The sequence below is a fragment of the Castor canadensis genome, chromosome 14, assembly GCF_047511655.1.
Source record: "Castor canadensis chromosome 14, mCasCan1.hap1v2, whole genome shotgun sequence".
NCBI classification, from domain to species: Eukaryota; Metazoa; Chordata; class Mammalia; order Rodentia; family Castoridae; genus Castor; species Castor canadensis.
In genome coordinates this window covers 94,772,446-94,784,528 of record NC_133399.1, presented here as the reverse complement: position 1 = coordinate 94,784,528, position 12,083 = coordinate 94,772,446, and the positions used below count along the sequence as shown (strand labels likewise).

The 12,083-nt window shown below is 33.5% G+C and overlaps 1 protein-coding gene across 4 annotated transcripts in view; it reads left to right on the top strand.

The window, feature by feature from the left end:
* The window catches only part of Tll1 (tolloid like 1), a 213,683-nt gene that overhangs the window by 102,097 nt on the left and 99,503 nt on the right, over positions 1-12,083 (top strand). For all 4 annotated transcript variants that reach the window (XM_074055035.1, XM_074055032.1, XM_074055033.1 and 1 more), the window contains 3 exons: positions 3,481-3,561; positions 5,250-5,402; positions 5,928-6,045. In XM_074055035.1, coding sequence (XP_073911136.1) covers positions 3,481-3,561; positions 5,250-5,402; positions 5,928-6,045 — 352 coding nt within the window. The remainder of the gene's footprint in view (positions 1-3,480; positions 3,562-5,249; positions 5,403-5,927; positions 6,046-12,083) is intronic.

Here is a 12,083-nt window from a genome sequence, read left to right as displayed (position 1 = left end):
TCTTAACAACCCTATGGCGGTTGTTACTAATAGGATTATGGTTTGAAAGTGAGTTGATCAAGGTTAGAAGGTAATATGGCTTTCTTATTGTCACACAGTTGAGAATGGCTGAGTCAGAACCAGAATTCATTTCTGAGAAAGGCCACATTTCATGCTCAAACATAATTGGATTTTCCCATTTATGTATTTGGTTGCAAAATATAAGTTATTCTTAGACTAATTACATGGAAACTTGTTTAGAAATATTCATATATCTATCTATATAACTTTTATGAAAACCCCAGAAGGCAATTTGAATTTTGGTTGTTTTGAACATGTTTGAATTATGCTTGCTTATTTGAGAATTGAAGTATTTTAAAAATTCTTCAGTTCTTATTTTAAAATATCTTTAATTAAAGTTTTAAAGTTCTGTTTTTTGGTAAGATATTTATTCTGTGTTCTACTTTGTAGAAAAATTTTATTTTTGTAGTTATAGCAAAAAAATTTTATTTTATGTCAATGTATTGATTCCTCCTTTTACTATTTTTATTTTCTTATATTTCATGAAAATTAGATATGTAGTTCCTATGTGGTTTATAATCAGTAAGTATATAAAGGACTGAAGACATTTTTTCTGTGAAGCAATACCTCTTTCCCCAATTTATGATTGTTGCAACTTTTTTGTTGTGACAAATTTGAACCATATGGAAAAGTTGGTAAGATAGTGCAAAGAATATCAGTACACTGCAATTCTTAGATTCAACATTGCTTAACTGTTTATCACATTTGCTTTGTGAATATGCACACACATGCATAAGTGTGTATAGAACATTTTAAAATTAATTGAAAAAAATGTGTAAAATATATACTATTAAAGCACTTTGCTTTTGTATTGTTTTGGCAGTGCTGGAGATTGAACTCAAGGCTCCATACATACTAGGCAAGCACTTTACTGCTGACTACATCCCCAACCCTTCTTCAAAACCTTTGGTATTAGGCAGTTTAGCATGCATTCTCTAAGAATAGGGACATTGAACTATGTAGTCAAAATACCATTCCTCACATCTAAGAAAAATATTTGAGACAAGAATACATAAGATAAAACCTAAAGAATTTATTTAAAATAATAACAAGTACTATTTTAAAGGAGTATGGCCTTTTTATATTATGCGGACAGTCTGTTCTGAAATATGAACCAATGTATGGGAAAAATTTTACTTTGATGGACAGGTTTATTGGCAGGCTCTCCAGTTGCTATATCCCACTTAACACTGCCATGGAGGCATTTATTTTGGACAATAAAGCAATGATACCACTCAGCAAAATCTAGATTTATTTTAAGTTGCATCTTCAGCTTCTACTAAAATTTTGTTTAAGCTTATATAAGGCATTTCTTTAATTTTACTTCCTCCATTATTTTAGAACTACTAACTTTCTCTGAAATACTGCTATTTAATTTTATTGTTTCATTTAAAGTTAAGCTCTAAGATAGAATAATTGAAAGAAGAAGTAGCATTACTTCAAACATATAGGATAAATCAAATTGTACTCTTAATAATATAAACATTTATTCTAAATGTATATATGACATATATGCACATCTAAAGATTCTATAATAACTTGCATTTTTCAGGTAAATTTCCAATAATTTAAAAGTACCTTTTATTTTATTTTTCATACTCTGTCTTTTCTTTTCTTGTTAATTTGTTTGTACTGAGTTAACTCCACTTCTCATCTCCTAATTTCAAAATACGTAGTTTTCCTATAAATATTTTTTTAACTTGTATGTTTTCTTGTGTTTTAGAGCATGTGAGAAATACTTGTCTTTTTGTCTATTTCAGTAAATTGTACAGGCAGAATTTTATTTCAACTGCTATTAAAATTATCCAAAATTGCTAAAAATATTATTCAAAATTTATTGTTTTTAAAAGTCTTGAAACATTGATTTTTCAATTCTATAATTAATCTTAACTCCATTAAGATTACTTATTAATCTTAATTACAAATATTACTGATATGTATTTTTTCCTCATAATTAGCCTCTTTATAAATTTATTTATGTATGCTTCAGGCCTATCTAATGTAAATATAGTTACTACATTATGTTCACTTCAAACATGTAGATGTCATATTTAAAAAATGTTTTTAGTAACTGCTTAGGAATGAATACATTTAAGTATGACCTCATCTTTCTAAAATGTTTGATGGAAAAATTTCAAAGATTTTTCTCAAGATGCACAGGAAAAATGTGACCATGTAGTGCAAATAATTAGGCAGGTTATTAGTCAGTGAGCAAGAACTCTAACTTAGTTTCCTTATAAGGATATTTGCTTTTTTTTTTTTTTTTTTGCCTTTAAGAGGCTTATGTAGCAGTGGATTTTATTATTTTTTATTTTTAGCTTCAACCTAGGTGATTAGGTTTTAGTATTAATTACAAAGGAAAGTTGATATTGGAAAACAATAGTTCAAAGTTTGAGAATAGTTCACTGTCCTTGTGTATTTTGGACTGTCTTTCATTTTCTTAGCCTAAAGAGGCTTTCAGAGCCATAGATACTCTGAGAGGTACAAATTCATCTGCCTTTGTTCTGATGTCATTATTAGTTATATTGGTTGCTTACGAAGTTAGCTAAGCCTCTTTCCTTATTTGTCTATTAAAAATTCAAGGAAAATGGAGAAGATAGGGAACAAAACTTTGAACAGCATTTTATGAAAATCCTGAAATGAGAATCCAGGGACTTTGATTTTTGCCAAATGCTCTGGTTCTGGACTTATGACAGGAATATACCATTTTAGACTTTGTAAAATTGAAAAAAACGACATGTGTCATTATTCTTCTCTTCTTCCTTTTGATTATAACATTTTTTAGGTCTGTTTTATAAATGTTCAAAATTAGCTACTGTAGTGGAATACATTTTGCAGTTGAACATCCATTTAGATTCTTACTTTGTAGCTTTTCTGATATGTTATTAGTTTTTATAATTTAGAGACACCAATTTTCAAAATTTAATTGAAAATATAACACTTGATATGAATTTTTTGAGTTTTCAAAATTTTATCAGAGCTTTTTAGCAAAGCTTGTACTGCAGATTTGCTGTACTTGTGGTTTCGTTTCCATTTGCTGGTATGGCATCTGAAAGTACTCAGTTTGGATAGGGGAAATAGCTGGAATGCAATCAATAGGGCAGAACAACTTGCTGTCATTCTGCATAACAGTATGTGATGTCAAGGTCTCAGTGAAGAAAAATGTTTTGAATTATCCATAGATGACTCAATTGTCACAATGTCCAAATAAAGTCATTGAGATGGCTTTCTAATCTCTCCCACCACCTTATTTTTAGATACCAACATTTGTTGCTCTAGAACTTTTACCCTCTACAAAGCCTCATAGATATTATAACTTTTACACTTTAAGATGACATAAAAGATGTCTAAAGAAAAAGTAGTGTAGCTTATTGTTACTGTTTATTTGCAAGTTCAACCTGTTTTCTTTTATTATTTAAGGTGGACTTGGAGACCATGGTATGTCAAAGAAACGAGGGGCCCTCTATCAACTTTTGGACAGGATAAGAAGAATTGGCTCTGGTATAGCAATGTTTAAAGTTGCAGACCTTTGACTTGCTGTACAGTAAATATTATACTCATAGAAATTCAGTTTATTAAAATGAGTGTGCCATTATGATGTGAAGTGTGTAAAGGATTTAGGCTGAGAAAGTTAATTCATTTTTATCTTGTCAGCCAATATTTGATATAGTTTTATAGAATTTAATTTGGCACAATTTGAAATGTTTAACTTATTTTAAGCTTCCCTTTGCTTAAAATGTATTAAGTATTTATTTTAGTGTTGAAATTTATTTCTAGCTAATCAGGTATCAGGCCAATTTTTTTTATAAATCATGGGATTATATAAATTTTAATCAAATGACAAATATCATAATTATTTGTTTTGAAATGTTAGCCACTTAAATTAACTGTATAATTGATTTATTAGATTGAAAAACAGTTAATATGTTTTTGGCCAACAGTTAATATGTTTTTCCAAAATGTTAGAAGGTATATATGTACATATATATATATATATATATATATATATATATATATATATATACACCTGACTTCAAATTGGTAAATATTTATAGCATTGAATTTATTACCCACTATTTGTAGATTTTAGAATTTTTTAAAAGTTGTCTATTCATTGCTTATATCCTAATGTCTCTTGACTTGATGGATTAATAAACACTTAAAGTATATTATTTCAAGGAGTGATTTTCCTAAACAAAGTTGTTTTGCTCTGGGACATGGAAAGATAGACTGTCGGGACATAGGCTTGGGCAGTATCCATTCATTATTTGTTATGTTGTGGTGTTTACTAGTGGGAGGGCATTTGTATCAACAGTGATGTATGAATAAGGAAGAATATTCATGCAAGTTTATGAAAAGCAAAATGAGTAGCAAAAATGTTATAAAATCCCACCAAGAAAATAGAAGACTCTAGACTTGGAAGCTGCTTCAGCGTAGAGAGCATTTTATGTTGGCTGGCTCTTGTGGTACACCGACCTTGGAATCACGCTGATACCTGGCGATGAATCCAGGGAAACTGGAACAGAGAGAGTCCATTACCATAGGTGGCCAAGGCGATAGCTGTCTTTACTGTCCATGTAATGTAATATTCATAATTTTAGGCTGTACTACAGAATGTCAGTTTTGATTTAAAGGATTAAGGATTTAGCCAGAATAAAAAATGAGTCTTGAATACCATAGGGCTTTATTAAAGAATATCTTTTATTTTATGGGATTTTTTTGAGGTCAGCTTTGAACTCACTATGTGGTGGAGGCTGGGCTAAAACTTGCCATCCTGCTGCCTTGGCCTCCTGTGTCCTGGGATTACAGGAATGCACCCCTACATCCTGTTAGCAATATCTATGTTATTATCTGTGGTGAACTGGTAGTGAGCTAGTAAGATAGAAAACATAAAACATTTTTTCTCTTTGCTTACACGCCTACCCGATTTCTATTTGCTGTAGGCTGTTTTATGGAAATTCACCAAAATTCATTCATAGAGCATAAGAAATAGCATTTTGACATGAAACATTTAAATATGTTAATGTTTTTCTCAAGAATGTAATATAAGTTTTTCTTTAATGCATTTTGACTTGAGGCACATTTACACAAATATGTAAATAGGACATTTCAACTTTTGTCCTGTAAGAGGTAAATGATTTTCTGACCGAGGGCTTCTGTCTCACAGAATGTTTTAAATGTCACTGCAGGCTTGGAGCAAAACAACACTGTTAAGGGAAAAGGACCTCTAAAATTCTCAGGACAGAATGAGAAAAATCGAGTCCCCCGAGCTGCTACATCGAGAGCTGAGAGAATATGGCCTGGAGGTGTTATTCCTTATGTTATAGGCGGCAACTTTACTGGTAAGATATTCTCAGCATATCTACTTTGATGAAGAAGTAAAAACTATCATACACATCAAATGTGCATTTTATAGAATAGTACATAGAAAACAGTATCCAATTAAACTTGAAGAAGTACTCCATCAACCTAGGTTGCTAATAGAATGTCTTTGAACTTGAAAAAAAAATATCTTCAAGCTTGTGTTCTAAAAGTCTGAAGTACTGCTCTGGCTTTTAAATTGAGTTTCCAATGTGCTCACGAAATCTGGGGGCTGAGCTCTTTTCAACTGACGGGACGAATGTATGCGTCATTTACAGAGCCTTGTACCAACACATTTGTAGAGCTAGTAAGCTTTAACCTTCCGGTTATAAAGTTAGTGTTGATTGTTAACAGTGACTCACTTGTCATGCTATAACCTAGTCTTTCTTGACTGATGATAGGGATGGCATTCTGAACTGCCCTGCCAGGCTTGGGATGCAGGAATCAGCACAAAGCACTTCTCCCAGGGCAGACACTGTTTTATTAAAGTTATGTGATTTTTCCAGGCAGCCAGAGAGCCATGTTCAAACAGGCCATGAGACACTGGGAAAAGCACACTTGTGTGACTTTCATTGAAAGAAGTGATGAAGAGAGTTACATTGTATTCACCTACAGGCCCTGTGGGTAAGTAGAACCAGGGGATAAGTTATGTAAATTCTGAAGAAAAACGTTAAAAATCCATAGGTAGCATTCATTTCTTAATATTTACATATCATGTTAGATAAGTGTATTCAATGATCACAGAATTTTGTGAGTCTGCTGCAAGTGTGTTCCTCTACCAGCATGGTGACTTTCTCTTGTAACAATGGTGGTACTTATATCCCACTCACCTAGCTAGAGACTTCAGTGTCCTTGCCTATGATTGTGTTATGCTCCCTGTAAAATCTATGCAATAAGTTTCTAGTACTGACATTTACTGTGTCTTTTCTTTTTCTATTTTTAGAAATTTTTATTGTTGTACTGAGGGTACATTGTGACACTTAACAAAAGTTCTTACAATGTATCATAGTTGAATTCATCCCTCCATTATTTGCCTCTATATCCCCTTCCCCCATTCCTGGAATAGTTTCAACATGTCTCATTTTTCCATTTACATATATGTATACGGAATATTTCCACTGTATTCACCTTCCAACCCCCTTTCCTTATATCCTCTCCATTCTCACTGGTATCAGTGCCCCACACTGGGCCTGTTTTGTCTTCCTGTTCTCTGTTTTTTGTAAAAAAAAAAAATTTTTTTTTGATTGTGTAAGATATTTATACAGGGTGTTTCATTATGACATTGCCATGTATATATGTATTATAAGCTGAATTGGTTCATCTTCTCTATTTTTCTTCTTTCTACTTAGTCCCCTTCTTATGCCAGTTTTAATAGGTTTGAAAGTTCTATATACATTACCATATCTTTTGTTTTCCATTCCATCAGACATTGGTGCCCCAGTTCATTCTCATCCTCAGTCTCTCGCACTTGGGCTGTCCCATCTGTTCTCCTGTCTTGTGTCACTAATTTGCTGCTACTGGAATTATCTTCCAAGCATCCTGGTCAGAGCAAATGCCATGTGTTCTGAGATCTTTCTGTGTTTCTACACACTACAGTGGTGTTTCTCAGATTTGCTTCTTACAGGATAACGAATACTTTCTCAAGCATAAAAAAAAATTTGCAAATTGTGAAAATCATTTTTGGGGTCTGTGCGAAGGGCCTTAGACTTGCTAGGCAGATGCTATACCACTTGAACCATGCCCCCAGCTCTTTTTGCTTTAGTTTTTGGAATAGGGTATCATATTTATGCCTGGGCCCACATGGACCACCATACTCTTGGTATCAGTCTCCCCCATAGCTAGGGTGACAGGTGCACGCCACTGTGCTCAGCCATTGGTTGAGCTGGGGGGCATCTTATGACCTTTTTAACCAGGCTGGCCTTGAACCATGATCCTCCTGATCTCTGCCTCCCAAGTATCTGGGATTTCAGGTGTGAGTCACTGCACACAATAGTGTTATATTTTAATAGGTATTTCCACAGCAGTGTATTGATGGACATTATTACCATTTAACTAGTTGAAGCTGTTTTCTATATTTAAAAAGGAAATACTTATGCTTTTGAAAATGAGGCAGGCACATCAACATCCCGGAAAATTTTGGAAAATTCTGGCATGAAATCCAAATTCCCTGACATGATATTTAAGGAATGTCATGAACTTGCAACAACTTTCATGCTCAGTGGCTTCTGCCTCCAAAATCTCTCCAGAAATCCCACGGAACCATCCAAGATATGTTCATAGCACACTCCAACCAATGTTGTATACTAAAAAAACCTTTGTGTTGTGGAAGTTCTCAAACTTCACTCTCCTGAATTTCCAATGAATTGGAATTATATAAATATCTACTTCAATTCAGCTTTTTCTTCTGAGAAGATGTGGTAGGCTGCACTGTCTACTTCATATTGCATTACATCATACAGCATATGTGCCTGAAATTGGCACTTATGGCTGCTGTGGTGACAGCCATTTCAATCACCATCATTATAAAATAGTGATTTTCTAATTTTTATTTTCAGTACTGGGGTTTGAATTCAGGGCCTTGTACTTGGTATGTAGGAGCTCTACCACTTGAGCTACATCCAAGATCTTGTTTTACTTTAGTTATTTTTCAGGTAGAGTCTTGTGTTTCTGCCTTGAGTCTTCCATATAGCTGGGATCACAGGTGTGCAGGTCTTGTTTATTGAGATGGGTTCTCACTAACTTTTTACCCTGCCTTGCCTCCAACCATGATCATCTTAATCTCCACTTCCCAAGTAGCTGGGATTGCAGACTAATATGCTATTTGAACTCAGGGCCTTGCACCTGCTAGCCAAGTGCTCTAGTACTTCAGCCACATTTCCACTCCTTTTGCATTTAGTTCATTTTTCAGATAGGGTCTTGTGCTATCTTTTTTCCTGTGTGGTTTTCCAACTCTGAGCCTTATAACTTCTCCTGCCAAGTAGCTGGAACCACAGGCATGCATATCACACCCGGTTTGTTTTGAGATAGGGTATCACTGACTTTTGCAGGGGCTGACCTTGAAACCATAATCCTCTTGTTTCTGCCTCCTGAGTATCTTCTAATGGTTCTTTTTATTCCTTTTATATTTATTGGCTGAACTTCTTCTAAAGAGAAATTTTTTCCTTAATCTGCTATAGCTATTTGAATGTCCTACAGTGTAGTTCATATAGGGAAGTCAAAATAAATTCTTAATTCTTTGGTAGAAAATAGTTTTAACCCTAATAGCAGGTAAAGTTTTGGGGAAACATAATTTCACTCACTGTTGGAGTAGGGGCCATTATATCATCTTTATTTTGCAATATTTTCCTAGAAGACAATTTAACTTATAAAACTAATGTATTTCAGTTTTGGCTCTGAGTGAGATTAAGAACATCATTTTCTTTCTAGATATTTTTGGATAGTACCATACATTATTACTACGCAATGTTTAATAATTAAGCAAAGTTTCCTTCTAAATCGCTCCCATTTTGGCTGGATAAGTTTTGCTTACATTTGAAATGCTTCTTAGTTCTTTACATCTGTTTAATATTTTAAAAGTCCAAATCTTGACTCTCCTTCCTTTCTTCTGAATATCTAATTGGAGTAGATATAGCTCAGTTTACTGATTTCTAAATAGATAATGTACTTAGATCAATATATCTTTCCCCCTTCCCATCTTGAGATTTTGTAAAACAAACATATTCAACATCGATATCACTTATTATTTTATTGTGCAATTTTTGGTTGCAATAAATTTATGTTTATTTTATTATTTTATTTTATTTTGCTTTCATAATTTCCCATTTCACTTGTTTTATTCTGGCAAACTACTTTCCTCTTTCACTGCTATGTCATCATGGGTTTTTTGCTTGTGATATTTTTGTTGTTAGAATCTTTCCCATCTTTCATTCTCACTCATGTCTGAGCTTCCCACAGTGGAGTTTTGCTTCATCAACTATCAGAACTACATTACCACAGCTTGCTCTATCATCTGTGTTTATGCATGATTAGGACAGGTAACATACCTCTGTGTCCTTTGTGACACCTACACGAAGTTGTCACATGTAGGTGATCATACACGCATCGACAATTTAAGCATTACCTGTGCATGTTATTTATCATTCCCTCACACAATAAAATAATGTAAGAATTTATCTTTTACAAAAGAATGTAAGAATTTAAAAGGATATTTAAAAACATGTACTTCAATAATTTTTGAGATGTAAACATTGAAGTTATAGCTTGCCCAAAGATACTTAAATCTGTAGTTGCTCTCTTGAAATCAGACTTTTGAGTACCAATCCATATATTTTAACTGTTATAACAGTAATATTACATTTGAGCAATTTGTTTCAGTATGCATTTTACAGTTTGAAATATGTCTTGTATTATGTTTTCAGTAATAGAAAGGGTGATACCGTGCATAGGAATTGATCATTAGTGAGCTAACCATTCTAATCCTTTTTGACTTCTAAATTTTATTTGGAATTATCATTATTGACCACAGTTTCATAAAATAGTCATTTTATCATTTTTTGCTATAGTAAGACTGTGCTTATATCTCATAAGAATTCATTTAAACTATTAAAGGAATTGGGAGCTAGTGTTGAAGAAAATACTTAAGTCCAATGAGAGTAAAATCTATGTCAAGTCAACTTTTACCACATCTACTGAACTTCAGAATCAGGTCATTTATCTTGTAAGAGCTGCAGCATTCAATGTATATCATTTGACAAAATGTAATGTCCTTCCCATTGGGTGTGGAACACCTAGAATGTGATGCCCTTGGATGTGGATGGCAACATTCATCAACTGCATTTCTAATTTTACTAGGTGAAACACATTTTAGAGTATTATATGTTTCACCTTATTCTGCTACAGTCAGCCTCTATTCAATTAATAGTCATTGGTTTCTTTTCCATGCCAGACCCTTGGTTGGGGGAAAATGATAAAATAGAATAAGCAAAAAAGTAGCTGTCAGAAATTTCTACCACTTAGCATTAGGGGAACTTGATAGTTTCAGGTTGTTTTTATAACTGTGTGTATGTTTATTTGTATATATGTTTGTATATAAAAGCACATACATGTTTGTAGGTGTATGATATCTTTGCTACATCTTTAGTTGGACATATGCTGTAGCATCTCTACATATTGGCAATTGGTAAAAAGTTTTAACTGAGGCATATTTTTCAGTGAACATTGTTATTATCAGTGAAGTTTATTTATTGCATGGAGATTGATTTTTATCAGCAAAATGTGAGATCATTTTATAACAGAAGTTATTTGATTGGTCTTTTTGAGAGATTTGTCACAGAATTTACAACCTTAGTCTATTATGTAATCTTATATAGAGAAATATCCTTTATTGTTCACTAGTTCATTTATTCTATTAAATTGGTTATTGATGAATTCCTTTTTTGTACCTACTAACCTGTAAATATTGCTAAAAACCAACTCACCTAACAAAAACTTACTTACTTGATTGTTTTCTAAATTTTGTGTCTCAAATTTAATTTTGTTCTGTTTGGTTATTCAGATTAAAATAAGTAATTTCTTCATCCTCTACTTACTGAATTCCATTTGTACCACTTATATATTAAGTTTTGGGAATATAAAATCGAACACAAGGAATTTTCTGTCAACTAAGGTTGTAGTTAGATAGGGTGTGTGCTAATAAAGAATCTTGCTTGCAAACAAAAGTGATACACTGTTTAGGCAGGAAAAAAATTTATTGTAAGGTTATTAGAGAATTTTTAGAATCTCATAATGAAAAGCTGGAAGGCCGGGCTGAAGAAAGAATCATTGAAAGAGAATATTTGACACTTGCTCTGTGTGCCATTGTCTTTGCTTTGGAGGCCTCTTGCTTACCACTGGAGTTGTTTCTCTCTTTTCTGCCCTTCTGAAATCTAACCTTTCACAAAATATGTATTAGAGTTCTGCCATATGTATTTTAGAGTGCAGCATTCAACAGGGAAGCAATTCCTGTGCCTTAAAGTGCTTACATTCTCGGGTAGAGGCAGAAAAAAACCAAAGTTTAGTAAAAAATAAAAGTATCATTTGCCATAGATTCTAAGAGAAAAGGAAAACAAAGTAAGTGCAGCATAGGTAGGATTTATGCAATGATTTGAAAATAATAAAGCAAAGATCCCCATGGATATCTGGGAGAGCAGAGTTCCTACAGAGAGAATAGACAGTTAGGCAAAAGCTCACCACAAGTTCAAGGGACAGCAAGGAGACAAACCTGGCTGGATTGGAGACAGGGACAGTCCAAAGTGGAGGTCTGTGTTGCAATGCATTTGTATGTGAAGATAAGTTAGGGTCTTGTGTTCTTTTTAAAGGACTTTAAAGAGCTTGTTCCAGTCCGCTTAGTGAATTAATGCCGTGATAACAAATGCTTCCTCAATTTCAATGGCTTAGAGTGATAAACATTTCCTACTCACCCATGCGTCACTGCTTAGCACCACTGTTCCAGTCTTCATTCCTATGTGCAGTCTAATGGAGAAGCTTCCCCTGAAGGCAGCTCATCCTGGGGAAGACGGAATAGCAACGATATGACCAACCATGTGTTGTTCGCTCTTAAAGATTCTCTCCAAAAATCACACAAACAGTTTGGGCTTCTGTGACATTGTCCAGAGTAAGCCATA